The 18,512-nt window shown below is 44.9% G+C and overlaps 2 protein-coding genes across 3 annotated transcripts in view; one reads left to right on the forward strand and one right to left on the reverse strand.

The window, feature by feature from the left end:
• LRIG1 (leucine rich repeats and immunoglobulin like domains 1) overlaps positions 1 to 4,844 on the forward strand; it is an 89,756-nt gene extending 84,912 nt beyond the window's left edge. The window contains exon 19 of the mRNA XM_083156028.1: positions 260 to 4,844. Coding sequence (XP_083012154.1) covers positions 260 to 468 — 209 coding nt within the window. The 3' untranslated portion in view covers positions 469 to 4,844. The remainder of the gene's footprint in view (positions 1 to 259) is intronic.
• Positions 4,845 to 10,961: 6,117 nt separating this feature from the next.
• SLC25A26 (solute carrier family 25 member 26) overlaps positions 10,962 to 18,512 on the reverse strand; it is a 126,714-nt gene continuing 119,163 nt past the window's right edge. The window contains exon 9 of one of the 2 annotated variants that reach the window (XM_083156030.1): positions 10,962 to 11,727. In XM_083156030.1, coding sequence (XP_083012156.1) covers positions 11,631 to 11,727 — 97 coding nt within the window. In that variant the 3' untranslated portion in view covers positions 10,962 to 11,630. The remainder of the gene's footprint in view (positions 11,728 to 18,512) is intronic. The other variant, XM_083156029.1, reaches the window with a different exon arrangement.

The following is an 18,512-nucleotide window of genomic DNA, read 5'->3' on the forward strand; positions in this document are numbered from 1 at the left end:
CATCACCATTGTGCTCTGGAAAATGTGACCGTTGGTGAGCTCTCTCAGTGCTCCTGCAGGGTGGTCTGATGAAAATGAGTAAAATGTTAAGCCCAGCATTTTTTGCCCATTGAAACCAGGAATATCAGCTAGTATTACTTCTTGGGAAACTGAGAGGAGAAAGTGCCTTTTACCTAATCTGCATTTATGCTAATGAGTATTGTCAAATACGCTACTCTTTAATGCCACATTAACCAAATACTCTTTAATATCTTTATAGGTTCACACCTGGAGCCATTAATCAGGTCACCTGAACGAGAGGGACTGTACCACCCCCCAGTACCAGACTGTTCTGTACAGCAGACACCAGACATAACTGATCCTGTACCCGAGGGTACAGCCAAACAGACTGTGCTTTCCAACGGACATGCAGTACCACCAACGCCGACTGACCACAAGCCTCACAATGGCCCAAGGGACTCGGACTGACTGCTTTGTGCAAAGGAGAATAAATGACTTTAGATATTGCACTGAACCGGCACGGATTCTACTACCTCAGCTCCTAAACTCACTACTTAGGGGTAAACGGGAAAGTAAAATGAGGTATGAATCAAACGCTTACGGGGGGAAACCATCCCAAGCTATTCTCGCGGGGAGATGAGTACTTTACAGACTTCTAATACAGGTGTTGGTTGCTCAAACGTATTGCATTTGCGGCACAAGAATGCAAAAGTATGTAAGTGGTGAAACGAAAGAAAATGTATTTGATACATTGTACATAAGAGTTTTCATAAATATATATATAAATATGTAAATATCTAAACTAGATTTAAATATATACCTATATGTTTTACAGAGTCTATTTTAATTGTTAGTGCATGGATAACGCGAAAACAGCTGTGAAATGTGTCACTGGTTTTTGGGAAAGAATGAATTAGGTGCCTTATTGTATAAATGTGGGATGAATTTTGGGGGGGCGAGGGGTGCAGCCGGCTACACGTTTTCTCCTGCCTTGTACAATATTTTCAACTATTTTTAGTTATTGATCATTTTGCAAAAGTCTCCTAAATTCCTTGCGGAATGAAGAGGAAAGTAAACTTTCACCGAAATATGGCAGAATGTAGCATGCAATAGAGCAAGAATACTCACAGACCTTTCTAAAGTATCCAAAAAAATGTCATTTGTTGCGATGCAACAAGTATATGGCAGTCTGTGCCCGTGCATACCTTGCAAATCTCCCCAGCAGACTAGGGGCCAAATGTACCAAGCTTCACAAAGTGTTAAAATTGAGTGATATACAACCAGCCAGTCAGCTCTTACCTGTCATTTTTTAAACCCAACCTGTACCATGGCCGTTAGTAGCTTTATCCCTCTCTATTATCTCTTTTTAAAGCTTGATACATTTTCCATATGCAATCCAAATAGCCTTAAATAAAGCTAGTTACTTGTAAGTATTCACTAAATCTTAGGGCCACAGGACTTATTTTATAGCCCCATGCCAGTATTCAGCGGCTGTCACTTCCTACCGCCCAGCAGATTGCCTACAGTCTCAACAAATGGCTTGCTCAAATTTTGACAGTAATAAAAGGTTAATTGCACTTATCTAAAAAGTTCCAATTGATGGTACAAAAATAAGTGCAGTGTGGGAAAAATGGAAGGAAATGTTAAGCACGGAAAACATTTCCAGATCACATTCCAAAAACATAATCTAGTATTACTCAATTATAATCGGCTAAAATAATACTATGAAGACAAATTCCGGTGACACTATTATGTGCTGGGTCAAATACGTCCTATATGGAGCCAACTCCCGAAGATAGATGGCGGTACTTGGACACTTGTCTGCATTGGATGGGAGATGCCATCCCACGTTCCCCCATCTGCTGCACAGTTTTATATACAAACGGTCATAAGTATGGTCAAGGTTTGGGAGCTGAAGCAGCACAGACGGGGGTATCTTGGAATAGAGATAGATATTCCAGTTGTGTTTTGATGGAGTTATCCATTAAAATTATGCTTTTTTTGTTTCTGCACCACTTATTCAGTACTAAAATAGATGAAAACACCCAAAAGAGTCTTAGCAAGTCTTCTAAACCAATCAGCAGTCATTTTTTAGAAAGCACTAGACTAGTGATATCTAGAATTTCAGTGGTTGACATGAGCCACACCCCCACAAGTTTTATTAATCTTCCCCCTTTTCTGATGACCTCTTTCTAGCAAAACTGATGAAAAATGGGGGTTCTAGGGCCGAAGAACGAATGAGATCTACGTTAGCTGCTCACACTGTATATAGCATGGATTTGCACTTTTGGGACATCTAGCGCTGTGTATGAATGTAAGCCGTGTGCCAACGTTTCTGACCATCTCTATAAATCCCTTATAAAGGGTTTGTAACATAGGATTCATGATCGTGCGACAGTCCGAGACCAAAAGTCACGAATTGTACAATGTAGGGAATAGTTACTCTAATGTGAACCAAACATCCTCTAACAGAACTGTGATCGTTTCAGTTTTTTTATAGCATAATGTAAATGAGCCTTTTGGTAGATTTTAAAGAGAGACTATATTATTTGAGGGGGAACAAAAAGTTTAGTAATTTTGCTGAATTTTTAAAAAATGTCTAAAAATTTGCAGAAGAAAATAGATTTTTCTAGGGCAGATGTATGTATGCTTGGAGAGCGATAAAATACTAACAGGTTAGCCCCTAACTGTAATTTTCAACCACAGGTAGTTAGTAGCGGTTTGGCTGGTACCTTATCTCTCCAACACGTTTATTAACACAAAGGATCGCTCTTGCAATAGCTGTCCCTTGCGATGCGGCCCCGTCACTGGGCTTCCAGTTTTGTGACCCGGTAGTCCCTCTGCTCATGCTCGCGCAGAGTGACGGCGCCGGCCGCAGGGCATGCTGGTAGAGATGCGTGATGGATCCTTCAAACAACACAGCGAACTAAAGCACAAAGGATGAAACTTAATAGGATGAGATTCAGAAAGTGAGGGATTTGGTAAGACATCTCCATTTTTTTAAAAGCGGCAATCATTTACACTGCAAAACAAGATTGATTTTGCAATGTAAATGATTGCCGCTTTAAAAAACTAGAGATGTCTTACCAAATCTCTCACCTTTTTTTATTAAATTTCACCCAAAGGCTTCTATGGGCAAAAAGGTGGTGTTACTCTCCAATACGAGACCCCACGTGTGGGGTTTAGTGCATGGGGAAATACAGTAAAAAAAATCCAGAAAATGCGTTTTTATGCCATTTTCTCTTTAGAGCATCTCCCCCATTGTCTGTTACCTATCCAAATGCAATTTTTAAAGGATATGTTAAATTTTGAATAGCTTGCAGTATTTTAATATAGGAATTTCATATATGAATGAAAACAAGATCTTCATTTCTGTGCCAGGGTTTAATCGTTGATGGTAGCCGGATATTTATTAATGTTGGGCTAAGAACAATTACGCTGAACACTAGACAGAGTGGGACTAAAACACCAGCATATTTTTACTTTTTATTTTAAATTAGGGGCCCTTTGGCATTGGTGTATACAGACTTAAGGGCCAGACGTATCAAGCTCCATAAAGTGATCAAGTGGAGAGTGATAAAACAACCAGCCAATCAGCTCTACCTGTCATGTTACAGGCTGGGTTTGAAAAATGACAGTTAGGAGCTGATTGGTTGCTTGTTTATCACTCCCCACTTTATCACTTTTTGAAGCTTAGTGCATCTGGCCCAGAATTACTCAAATAATTTAACCGAATCCAAACGATCTACACAACAATATCTTACTAATGGAAGAGAAATATCTGAAGGAAAAAATAGCCATAACCAATATAAACAGTAGGAGCAGTATTTATCTTCACATGGAGACAGATAAAGTGTAGAGCGATCAAATGCTAACCAATCAGCTCCGGTTATTCTTCAAACACAGCCTGTATAATGAGAGATAGAAGCTGATTGGTTAGTACTTTATCTCTTGCTTTTCTAAATTTACCACCTAAACATTCTGCAAATCAGTTTCTTCCGCTAGTTACACTCAGTCACTTTTCTATACCCTTTATTAAGATATTGATGTTCAAAAACAGCTTCCATATGTATCTCTGTACTGAGAACTGAGGGGACGGCCATTTTGAAAGCTGTGAAATATAGTATGACTACAGTTTTATAAATACAAGTTGTACGTTGAAATTGACTCCCATTTTGTTTCCATTAATATTTGTTTCTGAAATAGTTCAGGTTTTTAGTGGAACGTAATTTAGGTGTGGACTGTTTACTTCACGGTTTCTTCAGAAAAGCCTTGTTTTTTTGTTTTATTGAATATGTGAGGGTACTAATACATATGGGTCAGTTTCAGGAATAATTGTAGCTATGCAGGTTATCAGTATATTTTATGTCAAGGCAGCACCAAGAGCTTGACACTAAGCCCCATGTTGTTTCTATAGCAATGTGTCACATGATAAATGAGCCATGTGTTTGTTCTAGAGAATACCGATAGCATTACCAGACACTAAGAACAAAGTATTACTAGGCCCTAGGCCTCTGTAGTAAAACTCTACTTACTCAGTTACTTCAATTTAAAGAAAAATAAAAGTTGTTTTTAAGCTAAAGCACATTTGCCACATTTAGCCATAATGTTTTTGTGGGATAGTCCGTGTTATAACTTCCAAAAAACCATAGGAAACCGCTGCTTCTGAGAGGCCACGTGAAAAGGAAGTATTACTTATGTATAGTTATTTATTTATAGAAAATGTGGTACAATGTATATTGAAAAATACTGAAGTTACTGACAAATGGCATTGAAGTGTCTTTACTAAATGATTGTAATAACGCGGCAAAGCTTTTTTTTGTTGTTGAAAAATAAAGAAAAAATGAAGAAAAAATATCCTGTTTCTTGTCTTTTTTTTCCCCCCTAAAGCGTTTATTAAAAAACAGGGGGAGATTTATCAAATCTTGGAGAGAATTAAAATACCAACCAAACGGCACCTCAGTGGCATTACCTGGGGGATACGGTCACTAGGTTGACACTATGAAGGTCGACAGGGTCAGAGGTTGACAACTGAAAGAGGGTGACGGTCAAAAAATCAACATGTTTTTACATCGACCCCCCCCCAAAAACAGACTATTTCATACCTTACCATTCACTAGCAGGCATGTCCAAACTATGGCCCTCCAGCTGTTGTGAAACTACAAGTTCCATGATGCCTTGCCACAGTTTTGCTATTAGGGAATGCTAAAACGATGGCAAGGCATGCTGGGATGTGCAGTTTCACAACAGCTGGAGGACCACAGATTGGACATGCATGCACTAGCACATGGAGGGAGAATATAATAGACACGGTACACGGTGTCCATGTTGACATGTTGCGATTTCTCCATAGGCTTCAATGTTAAAATATTTTTAACATTGAACCCGATGGAGAAATCGGGTCCATCGCGTCGCGTCGTGTGCCTTAAAGTTAAGGCACACGACGCGACCGACACGATTTCTCCATAGGCTTCAATGTTAAAATATTTTTAACATTGAAATACTGTCGGTCGCGTCGGACTTGTGCCATTATAATGGCACAAGATCAAATGTAGTTGATAAAGTCCATCTAACATAGAAAACAATGGGAAATGGGCCAATATGGCCCATTTCTCATTGTATATGGCCCCGTCATGTCCAAATATAAATGGCCCCCATTGTCAGCGGCACCCCAGTATTGACGCCAACCCGAAGCGTGGTGAGCGGCGGCGGTACGCGTCCTACGACCTTTTCATACCCCTACTATCCACGTCGGCGTGGAGTTGAGAATAGAATAGTGTGGCGAGCGCAGCGAGCCACCGAGCCCGAAGCGTGGCGAGCGCAGCGAGCCCCGCGCGGGGATGCGGATACCTTCACAGGTATCCGCGTCCCCACGCGGGCTTCACAGGTGTCCGCGTCCCCTCGCTGCGCTCGCCACGCTTCGGGCTCGGTGGCTCGCTGCGCTCGCCACACTATTCTATTCTCAACTCCACGCCGACGTGGATAGTAGGGGTATGAAAAGGTCGGAGGACGCGCACCGCTGCGCTCGCCACGCTTCGGGTTGACGTCAATACTGGGGTGCCGCTCACAATGGGGGGGCAGTTATATTTGGACATGACGGGGACATATACAATGAGAAATGGGCCATATTGGCCCATTTCCCATTTTATTCCATGTAAAATGGACTTTATCAAGTCCATCTTATCTTGTGCCATTATAATGGCACAAGACCGACGCGACCGACACGATTTCAATGTTTAAATATTTTAACATTGAAGCCTATGGAGAAATCGCGTCCATCGCGTCGTGTGCCATGTTAATGCACACGACGCGACGCGATGGACCCGATTTTTCACACACGATGGACGCGATCCTCATCGTGGGCGCCGCCAAAATACACAAGTACCAAATTCAGGACTGTTGACCCTTCCCATTGTCGACCTAATGCTTGTGTCGGCCTTTATAGTGTTTACCCTATGACCCATTCCCTCAGCCGGGTGACAACAAAGTGACAGCCTCTGTTACATTATGTGCAGCACGTGGCTCCTGTTAGTGTGTAGGAGCCAGCGCTTGCAGCCACAGGTCTTCGTGGGGGCAGCCTAGACCCCTGAAGTACCAAAAAAGAAGCCCGCCCATTTCTCTACACCGACGGTAACAGGGAAACTGCAGCATTTTGTAAAATGACAGCTACAACCTGATTATTTGTTTGGTTCTACCACTGTCTATCGCCAAGGTTAGTACATAGAACCCTATTTAACGAACTAAAAATTCTTGATAATATTTCCTGAATTTTTCTTATTCCAGAAAGTTTTATTAAAAGTCCTCTCCAGGCAGAAAACATCCGCTGTCCCTGACTGAGCAGTCAGTAGGTATTCATCTCTTGGTTCTTAAATATTTGTTACAAGTGACAAAAAGCTAATGCGGCCTAGCACTAACTGACACTTGTGACTTTTAGGTCTCAGCTGCCCTAAAGTATGTACGACGAAATAACTTTGTACCGTTTCAAGTATGAATGCTACATTGAAGGCCAAAAGGCTTTAAGAAATTCTACAAATACCAAAATATTTATCTATGTTCAAAGAAGAGAGTTGTGAGGGAGCCCTGTCTAAATTCTTAGGAGCTTATGCTGAAGAAATTCTAAAAATGTTGAGGTGACTGACAAGCCAGGGTATTAGTACAAGGGCTGTACCTGCACGCTGCAAGGAAAGGGGTCTTATTCATTGTCTGTAGGAAAAGGAGAAGCGTATCACTTTTACATTGTAGGTAACCTATTCATCTGCATTTAGTGCATGATTCTGATGCACGTGCTAGTCTGGTGTTCACATCACCTACCGTAGGTGAATTGTCTAGAACAGTGATTCTCAACCTCGGTCCTCAGGGTCACCTCACAGATACACAGGTGCACTAATTACTCTCTGGCACATTGTAAAAGATCACAAAAGTGGAGCTAATTATTTCACCTGTGATTCTGTGTGGAGACCTGGAAAACGTGCACTGTTGGGGGTCCCTGACGACCGAGGTTGAGAAATATTGGTCTAGAACACAGGTTCTCAAACTATGTCCTCAGGACCCCACACAGTGCCTGTTTTACAGGTTTCACATATCCACAAGTGAAATAATTAGCTCCACCTGTAGATCTGTTAAAATGTGTCAATGAGTAATGAATGCACCTGTCAGGTGACCTGTAAAACATGAATTGTGTGGGTTCCTGAGAACCCCTGGTCTAGAACTAACGGTGGTATTACAGTGGGCAGGGCGCTAAGAGTGGGACTCTCAAGGCTTGTACATTTAGGGGGAGGCTGAAACTAGCACTTGCATATTAATGCATTCACAACCGGCACGAAAGCGAATGCAGCAGCCTCCAACGCTTAATCAGGCATGCTGCATACACAGATAACATGGCCGCTGGAGGCCAAAGTCTCAGCCAAATGGAGCAAGACAAAAGCAAACGTGCAATTGCCATCAAAGGGAAAAAAATACCCAAATGTCAGGGATGTAAAAAGGAAAAAACATACACGCTGTTCTCACATGGAGCGTGAAACTATGAAAGGAATTTTGGTACTTGTGTACTAGCACGGCGCCACGATATGTGGTAGCACAACATATAATTGCATTGCATGGCATACACCTGATGCACTGCGATGCGATTAAAAATTGTATAAGCCCCCTATACGATTTTAAATTGTATAAGCAGCCTAATGGGGGCTTACAATGTAAAATGCACCCCCACTATGAACGCCAACCCGAAGCGTGGCGAGCGCAGCGAGCCCGTGTCCTACGACCTTTTCATACCCCCACTATCCACGTCGGCGTGGAGTTGATTTTATATAGTGTGGCGAGCGCAGCGAGGGGACGCATATTACTTTACATGTATTCCACGTCCGCTCGCCACACTATATAAAATCAACTCCACGCCGACGTGGATAGTGGGGGTATGAAAAGGTCGTAGGACGCGTACCGCCGCCCCTCGCGGGCGCGCTGCACTCGCCATGCTTCGGGTTCACTTTCATAGTGGGGGTGCATTTTACATTGTAAGCCCCCATTAGGGTGCTTATACAATTTAAAATCGCATCGCATTGTATGCCATATACAATGGTATACAATGTTAAGTGGTATACCATCGGGTCCCAATAGCGTCGCATCGCATGCCTTATGGTCTGCGATGCGATGGGCGCCGTGCTAGAACACAAGTACCGGAATTTTATTTAATAACAGACCACAATAGCATGTTCTTCAAAAAATGTCTTCTATTGGTGGAGGCAGCCATTTTGTGGCTAATATAAAAATGCAGTCTACCCATTGACTAGGTATATGTGCTTTATTATTGGCCAATATACCTCAATAGGAAATATGGAACTAGTAAATAAGATAAAATGGGAGAATTAGCATGTAATGCGTATAGTGATGTGACAATATCACAATTTCTTGCAAATTAAATTGATTTAATCAACACATTGATCATGTGAAGGTTCCCCCCCCCCTCCCCAGTACACTGCAATAGGTGGTACTTGTGTAGTTTCACGGCTCCAACATGGCGCCGTGCTACTTCCGGGTTCTACGCTCGCCACAAACTATGTTAAAAAAGTAACTTAACTCCATGCCAACATGGATAGTTCATACCTCCACTATCCATGTTGGCATGGAGTTGATTTTAAATAGCGTGGCGAGCCCGGAGCGTGGGCAAGCGAAGCGAGCCCCGCAAGGGGACTCAGACGCACGGCGCCATGCTGGCACCGTGAAACTACACAAGTACCCAATAGGTTAACTAAATGAGATTTACATCCTACTTAGTAACATAGTAATTAAGGTAAAAAAAAAAAAAAAGACGTTAGTCGATCGAGTTCAACCTATCTGACTGGTAACTACTGACTTGTCATATCTATAGGATTCCCTTCGTGTATCCAGTTTTGATTGAAATTCATTAACAGTAGTTGCTGTAACCACCCCACCGGCAATGAGTTGCAGAATCTTACTGCTCTAATGGTGAAGAATCATCTTCTTAATTCAGTTCGGAATTTCTTTTCCTCCAGCCTCAGTACATGCCCGCGTGTACTAAGTACAGGCCTGTTACTGACCAATCATCTCCCAGTTCCATATGATTCCCAATCCTGTATTTGAACATACAAATCATATAACCTCTCAACCTCCGTTTCTCCAGTGAAAACATATTCAGCCTGGTTAACCTAACTTTGTATTCTAGTGATTCAAGACCTTTTACTAGCTTAGTCATTTATATCCTTTTTAAGGTGCGGTGCCTAGAACTGAACACAATATTCCAAGTGTGGTCTCACCAATGCCTTGTAAAGAGGCACTACCACATTGGCATCCATTGAATCCCATTCCCCTTTTAATGCATGATCATTGTAATGCAGGGATCTGTGTTATAGCAAGGAGCCACGCCCTGCCCTTTATAGAGGTGCCTCACTGACAGAGCCAACCAGGTGCCACAGCTTCCAGTGTCCAATCGGGGGATGAGGTAAAGTCATACCTCCCAACATGACCCATTCCAGGAGGGACAAAATGCTCTGCTCCTGGACATCCTTGCCAGTGGCAGTTGCAGAGGTGGGACTGTCACAAATTCAAATAGGGGAGCCACACCTGCCAATGACTCCCAGACTGTGGTATTTGGGGTGGCAGTTGTTTGGGCTCCCCATCTGAATTTTGGATTTTGCTGCAACTCTGCAACTACCACTGGCATGGAAGTCCAGGAACAGAGCATCTTGTCCCTCCTGGAATGGGTCATGTTGGGAGTTATGGGTAAAGTTGCGGTTGAACATTCACCTGATTCTATAATTTCTCTGTTGCCTCCTAGAAAATTATAGACTGATTGGTTGCTATGGGCAAATCTCACCTCTTCATTTTTAGAGGCTTTAGTAAATTTACCCTTAGTCACCACCAGCTACAGCAAGGTGTCTCTAGAGGAGCAGATTGGCTGGTACTTTAGCACTCTCCACTTTACCACTTTTAACAGCTTGCCTGGTCGACCTTCGGATATCCGGCTGTTGTGAAAATACCCAGTGCCCCAGTTTTACGATAAGAAAATACTAAAACTGTGGCAATGCATGCTGAGATGTGTAGTTTCACAACAGCTGTAGCGCCACAGGTTGACCAGTCTCTCGGCACCTATGATGGACCAATACATAGATATAGCAACTGCATTTCTGTGAAATAATGATTATGACATTTATACACCACTGGTAATGCAGGGGTGGGGAACCTTCGGCCCTCCAGCTGTTTTGGAACTACACATCCCAGCATGCCTTGTTACAGTTTTGCTATGTGGCCATGCTACAACTGTTGCAGGGCATGCTGGGATGTGTAGTTCAACAACAGCTGGAGGGCTGAAGGTTCTCCATCCCTGCTGTAATGCTACGAACAGTGTTGTCACATGCAGGACTCCCATCAGTTTTATGAATGTACAAAAACCATCCTTTAAAACATTTATTACAATAGAATCTTTCAAATGTTTTAATTTAAAAGTTTAATGTTATAGAACTTTAATAAATCAACCATTTACATGAAATCTTTCTTTAATTAGAAACTTCAGAGGGGAATTCAAAATGGCTCCCTTCCGGAGCAAGTCAAGTATTACATGCACAGCTCCCGAAGCAACATTACGGTCATGTTGTACCGTAATTTTATCAGGCTGGTAACTAATAGACTAGTAGACAACAATATATTAATATACCAGTCTATTTAAGGCTGCAATACTTCCTAATCTTTTCGGCAAAGTTGAATCGAATCAAAGACTTGTTCCCGAGTGGCATGATTTTTGGTGACTGGCTCGGCCATATTTAAGGAAGGGACTGGAATTACAGCAGGAGTGCTATACTGGCTCCAGTATAAAGGATTTTGCTGTTCAGTATTGTCTTTTGGTGTAACAGTGTTCTCATTTTAGCTGTATATACCGATGCTGGGTATACTTGCCACATGTCTAAGACTGCATTACTATATGGAGGGATTCTTCTGAGGGAAGAAAAGCTGAAGATGTCAATGTGCTGATGTTAGCGTTGCCCTTTGTGATTTTCCTGAGGCCATAGCAGACTATCATGACGCCCACATAGTGTCTCTGTATAAACCAGTGGACAGTGGAACTTGCTATAGTTCGCGTCTTGCACCAACTTCCTTTTTGCAGGTTCCACTTGGATTCTTCACAAAAGCAAACTGCGCATTTTGTCGTAAGCCCCCAGGAAGATGAACCCTCCGAGGCTGATTGCTGTCATTCTGGGGACAATGCCGGCAAATAATCTGAACAATGAAAAAATAAATCAGATTAAAGGAATTCATAAGATGTACACACTTAAGTGCAATTGATGCCACAATCTTCCTGCATCAGTGTGACAGCAGCCTCCCGTCATTACCTGGTGCTGTCGGAGACCCTGCAGCTTCTATGGTCTAAGTCACAAGTGTATAGGTTACTGCCTCCCGTCAACATGAGCACTCGTTTCCTGAAATACTCTGTGCTTGTGTTACAATAAACATTCTGACCGGTGGTTTCCAAACGCAGTCCAGGTTTTAAGGACATGTGACTTCATTAGTACCTCATTCAGTTCGATTATACCATCTGTGCACAAACAAATATCCCTAAAACCTGGACTGTTGGGGTGCCTTGAGGAACACATTTGGGAACCTCTGGGCTATACTATAATATAAATATATTATCTCAGTTGTAAATCCTACAAAACGTGTTAGTCATGGACACAGTAGCCATAGGGGCCTATTCTAGATTACGGGCAGTGATCCGAATTCGGCCCGTTTGTGCATGTGCAAACCCTGATTGCGAATGGCCGTGGCGAGTTACTCACTGGCCCATTCGCAGGGAGGAGGGAGGGACAGGGGTGGTGCTGTGCCATGAGAACGCCCAGTGTTTTATGGGCGTTTCCATGAGTACGCAGGTGGGCTGATGCATGCTGGATGTAGGCGGCTGATGTCACATGACGTCAGCCGCCCGTCCTTTCTTCGTCCCGGTGCCTGCAAATATAAGTCAGTTGAGGCGGACTTATACTTGCGAATGCAGGAAAAATCAGTCCATGGTCGGCAACCATCGATTGATTTCTCCTGCAGAGGTGGCATGCGAGGGTGTGTGTCTTCATTACACATCTCCTCGCGTGGTTGCAAGTAGGGTGACCAATGCCGGGATCGGTGGGAATATCCGAGATTTCAATCCCGGGATTGGAGCACTTTCTCAGATGCTGCCCGACTGTTCCCGACCTTGGCGTGCAGCGTGATTAGGTTATAGGTCACGCTGCACAGACCGTACTGCTGTACCGCCAAAGCCGCGGGGAACCCTCTTGCAGCCTGCTCCCGGCTCCACTAAGAAGCTCAGCCGCCCTGCGCAACACCTGCCTCCACCTGCTCCCCCCAAGAAAGTTAATATGGGGCCATTTTCTTTTAGGGATGCCGATCCCAGGAATCCTGGGATTGAGCATGTTTCAATCCCGATTCCTGGGTTTGAAAAAATGACCCAGGATTGGCATCCCTAGTTGCGAGGGGAAACGGCAGGGGGGCGGGCATTCATGTGGGCGGCGTTACATGGCTCGCTAAGCAGTGAATTTTTGCTGCTTAGCGAGTCAATCAGAATCACCCCCATAGTTTGTAGTGCCCCAGCGCTTGTCAGATTAACCTGCGCTTTCTAGATGTAAGGAGCCCGTCGCAAGAATTGATGCCGGTTTATAAAGTCACACAGAGAATGCAGCGCAGGAAATGAGCGCTGTTCCGGCTGAAGGGAGGATGCCAGCTGGAAACAGTTTAAGGATTCACTAGGCAGCACTTAGACCTATTAACATAATTGCAGAGTAATTTGCATGAGACTGGTAGAGGGCAAATCCCCAAAGGGAAACGGCTCAATATTGTTCAAATAAACTCCTAAATTATCACTACCACCAAACATTGTCATTTGTTTTAGATATGATCTATAGATTGCTATTCACAAGAAGAGACTAACCAGCATTATCACAACTGCTCAATTCTGCTGGGGCTGCTGCAGCCCCTTCGAGTCCAGGTGCTGGCTGCAACATGGTCCATGCCCCGGGAGCCAGCCGCCGCGCTACACGATGATTCTTTCAGCAGGAACCACCGCCGGGGCTGCCTGGGAGTTGGGGGCAGCCTCCTGCACACACCAGGAGGTGTGTGCAAGAGGCTGGGAGATGTAGTCTAGGGCCATGGTGGGAATCCCCTGTGGATGGCAGGACACAGGCTGCAAAAACTGATACGAGCAGGCATAATGTGAACTTGGGTTACGGCGGGGCAAGGTGAACTGGAGGTCACGGCGGGGCAAGGTGAACTGGGGGTCACGGCGGGGCAAGGTGAACTGGGGGTCACGGCGGGGCAAGGTGAACTGGGGGTCACGGCGGGGCAAGGTGAACTGGGGGTCACGGCGGGGCAAGGTGAACTGGGGGTCACGGCGGGGCAAGGTGAACTGGGGGTCACGGCGGGGCAAGGTGAACTGGAGGTCACGGCGGGGCAAGGTGAACTGGAGGTCACGGCGGGGCAAGGTGAACTGGGGGTTTGCGTGACATTTATAGGGCTGGGAATATTTCCACGTCATACTTTTTAATACCATATGCAGTAGATCATTTTGACAAGTGCACTGGTAAGAATAACCCACACACCTTAACCCAGACCTGTGCCAGTTTGCTTTAGGAGACCCTGCAACCCAAGCCACCTGTACCCACTACGCAACATGGAGAATACTTTTCAGGGTTGAGTCATTCAGCAATAGTCTATCTGCCCAGTCCAGTTGCAGCAATACAGTACATTTGCTTGCAGAATGGAGACCGTCCAAGAGCAGACGTCAGACAGTGCAGACAGCTGCAGAGGGCAGGCCCTAGACCACCGCATGACGTAAACCTCTCTGCAGGCCCTTAATCATTCTGCTGTGTACAACAGTGCCGGGTTCTATGCAGAATGACCCTCTGTCTCCTCCCCTGTACCGTATATCACCGTCCCCCAGCTCCTGCAACAGCCGGATTGAAAGAATTGGGTTTGGGAAGTGCTGTAAGCTATCAGTCCTGCAATAGCAATGCTGTGACTCACGGTTCATTTAAAGGGAATCTGTTGCTACAAAAAAGTATATGTGTATAAAATAACCCCAAACGATGACGCGTATCCAGCGGGTGTGGATCATAAAAGGTCAACAATGTCTAGGTCAACCCCAAAAAGGTCAACACCATGCACAAGGTCAACACAAGCAAAATATTGACACATGAAATGGTTGACATGTGTTTTTCACATTTTTGTTTCAAGCTGTAGATTTAAGCACGTGACCTCCCCACATTATTGTACTGCTTCTCTTGCCATGCTTTTGGGCATGGTGCGCTGTGCTTGGCACATTTTACCGTTCTCAATTGGGAGTCCGTTTAGATGAAAACGTCTCGTCGACCATTGCCATGTCAGTATTTAGTGTATGTTGACTATATGCGGTCACCTTATTAAATGTTGGCCTAGACTATGTGATCCTATAATTCGGATCCCTAATCTGTCATGTGACAGTGCCTACATTGCGTCGGACCAATACGCACGCAACAGAAGATGCCCCCCCCCAAGGTCTCGGCAGAAACAGGGGGCTCATATGCCAAACATCTGGGTGGACTCCACAGCCATGGTAAGGAGAAAGGCTAAGGGACGACAAGGACAAATAAAGTAAAAAAAAAAAAAAAAAAGAGGAGGAGACAGATGAGAAAGCAAAGTACTCCCGGACAACAATACCAATGCAAGGTGTCATGTTAGGGGGGGTACAAGGTGATTATTACAAATCACTGATGGACAGATATACAGGTTGAGTATCCCTTATACGAAATGCTCGGGACCACAAGCATTTTGGATAAGGGATTTTTTCATATTTTGGATTTTTTTTTTTCATATTTACCTGGGTCCCCTGGTGGTCCCCCGACGTCACGGTGGCCTTCAAGATTGTCTTCAGCGGCATCTCCGGTCCCAGGGGTGCATTGCGTGAGTGCGCCGGGGATGTCTACGGTGCGCCCCTGGTACCAGAGATGCCGCTGAAGAGGATCCGGGAGGCCCCAGTGGACATTGAGGGACAAAGTAAGTATGAAAAAGGCGCTGGGGGATAAAAAAAAAAAAAAAACCTGGAATAATCTGAAAATCCATGTTTTTCTAAATATTTCGGTTTTTGGAATACACGCATTAGGGAGACCCGACCTGTACTAAGCTTGAAAAGTGATACAATGGAGAGTGATAAACAGCCAGCCAATCAGCTCCTAACTGCCATGTTACAGGCTGGGTTTGAAAAATTGGTACTCTTTACCTAGAACGGCGCCCGCGACTGGCATCGCGGGCGTCGGGGGTAAAAAATCGCGGGCATCGCGGGTACATAAAAAACGGGTGCGACGCGATGCCCGCGATTTTCCCATAGGGATCAATGTTAAAACTGTGATTGGACGCGATTTTACTGTTAAATGCCTCAATGCCCGCGATTTGGCCATAGGAAACAATGTTAAATGGGCCACAGAGCCCTAATAGTGCCCTTGAACTGTGAAATGGCCCCCACAATCGTTAACGCCACCCCACGATCAACGTCAACCCGAAGCGTGGCGAGCGCAGCGAGCCCGCGAGGGGCGGCGGTACGCGTCCTCAAACCTTTTCATACCCCCACTATCCACGTCGGCGTGGAGTTGAGAATAGAATAGTGTGGCGAGCGCAGCGAGCCACCGAGCCCGAAGCGTGGCGAGCGCAGTGAGCCCCGCGAGGGGACGCGGATACCTTCACAGGTAAACGCGTCCCTTCGCGGGCTTCACAGGTGTCCGCGTCGCCATGGACACCTGGGAAGCCCGCGAGGGGACGCGTATAACTGAGAGGGTATCCGCGTCCCCTCGCGGGGCTCGCTGCGCTCGCCACGTTTCGGGCTCGGTGGCTCGCTGCGCTCGCCACACTATTCTATTCTCAACTCCGCGCCGACGTGGATAGTGGGGGTATGAAAAGGTCGGAGGACGCGTACCGCCGCCCCTCGCGGGCTCGCTGCGCTCCCCACGCTTCGGGATGACGTTGATCGTGGGGTGGCGTTAACAATTGTGGGGGCCATTTCAGACTTCACGGTGACTATTTGGGCTCTGTGGCCCATTTAACATTGTTTCTTATGTAAAAATCGCGGGCATTGAGGCATTGAACACTAAAATCGCGTCCAATCTCACTTTTAACATTGATCCCTATGGGAAATCGCGGGCATCGCATCGCATCGCACCCGTTTTTTAGTGGATTCGATGGTCGCGATGGTCGCGATGGGCGCCGTTCTAGGTAAAGAGTACCGAAAAATTACAGGTAGGAGCTTCTTAGCTGGTTGTTGATCGCTCTCCACTTTATGAGTTTTTGCAGCCTAGTGCATCTCGCCCTAAATGGTCCATGGGCTGTGGATTACAATGATCTCAATAACTACCCCGTTTGCAGAGGAGCAGATGACACTAGCGGGACTGCTTCGTCTGCCTGCGCTTTACAGCCTTGTATTCATATGAACAGTTCAAGCAGTACACTTTCACCTGTCCTGCAATAACACCGTGCCCAGCTGTGATCTCTGCACTGCATGAATCTTAGCCATATCCAAGGGCAACAGATAGAAACACCGTCTAATATATAAAGTCTTCCGGCTGTTACAGTCAGACATTTTTTCCTAATACATCATAAAAGAGATATATTGAGCCATTCCTCCTGGTAAAAAAAAACCAAAGTAATCTTCACGGGATCTTGCAGGTGTGTGCCGCTATGGCGGACGGCAGGTGTGATCCCTGCTTCAGAACGCTTTTGTGCGTATTTAAAAATAAATCAGCTTTGCATAGCTAGAAGTGATGCGGAACTGACGAGTGAGGCTCTGCGCTTAACCCAGGGCTCGGAGCAAAGTTATGCAGCAAAAAATTTTTTCAAAAATGGTTAAACCTCATCATTTAACGGTTAAAGTACTTTAGCTATAGGGAGTTTTGCGGATCAAAGCGAATAGGAACTGAAGTGAAATGGGATATATTTGTGCAGATTTGCCATATGGAATTTATAAGGAAAATAGCATAATTGTCAGGCTGGGTACAGCTGGCTAGACAACTGAAATCACATAATTGCTTCATTTCACTTTGCAAGAAAAGCCTTGTGTATTATCCGTTTGGGAGGTCAGAGGGCAAACGCTGCCTGTGTTCACACCCAGTGACTTGTAGTGTTACACGCAGTTATAATCCCCTCTTATCTCTCGTTTATAACTGTTGTATTTCTACATTAGAACACTTCAGTTAAGTATGACTTCAACCTACATTACTATATATTGCTGGACTAGACAAAAATCAACAACTTGTGGTGAATCATTTTTACTAGAAATTGTTTTGTTACTAAGGAGTAGATGTATGAAGCAGTGATAAGTGAGCCAGAGGAGAAGTGGCCCATGGCAACCAATCAGCACTAAAGTAACATCTATAATTTGCATAATATAAAATTATACAGAGCAGCTGATTGGTTGCCATGGGCCAATTCTCCTCGGGCTCACTTCTCCTCATCGCTGCTTCATACATCTAACCCTCAGAACCTAGAAGGGCAGCAGCAGCAGCAGCAGCACCATGCCATCTGTATAGATGGTGTAATGGTTAGCATTACTGCCTCTCAGCAGTGAAGTCATGGTTTCAATTCCCATCATGGCTAAATGTGTGAAGTTTGCATATTCCCCCTGCGCTTGAGTGGGTTTCCTCTGGGTACTCTGTTTTCCTCCCACAAACCAAAAATGTACTGTTAGGTCAATTGACTCCCTGTGTTAGGGAAGACTAGATGGGTCAAGTGGTTCTTATCTGCTGTCAAATTCTATGTTTTTATGTAAGTAACTCAAGTGGGTACTTGTTTCCTAGCACGGCGCCCGTCGTGGTTAATCGCATACCTTAAGTTAAGGTAACTTAAGGTATGCGATGGACGTGATTTTCTGTCAATTTTGAGCCATTATTGCCGGCAAGGGTAAAATCGCGTTGATCGCGTCCATCGCATGCCATTATAATGGCATGCGATGCGATCGACGCGATTTTACATAGGGAACAATGTTAAATGTCCCAATGGAC

Source organism: Crinia signifera, chromosome 8 (genome assembly GCF_055691185.1).
Source record: "Crinia signifera chromosome 8, ASM5569118v1, whole genome shotgun sequence".
Taxonomy (NCBI): domain Eukaryota; kingdom Metazoa; phylum Chordata; class Amphibia; order Anura; family Myobatrachidae; genus Crinia; species Crinia signifera.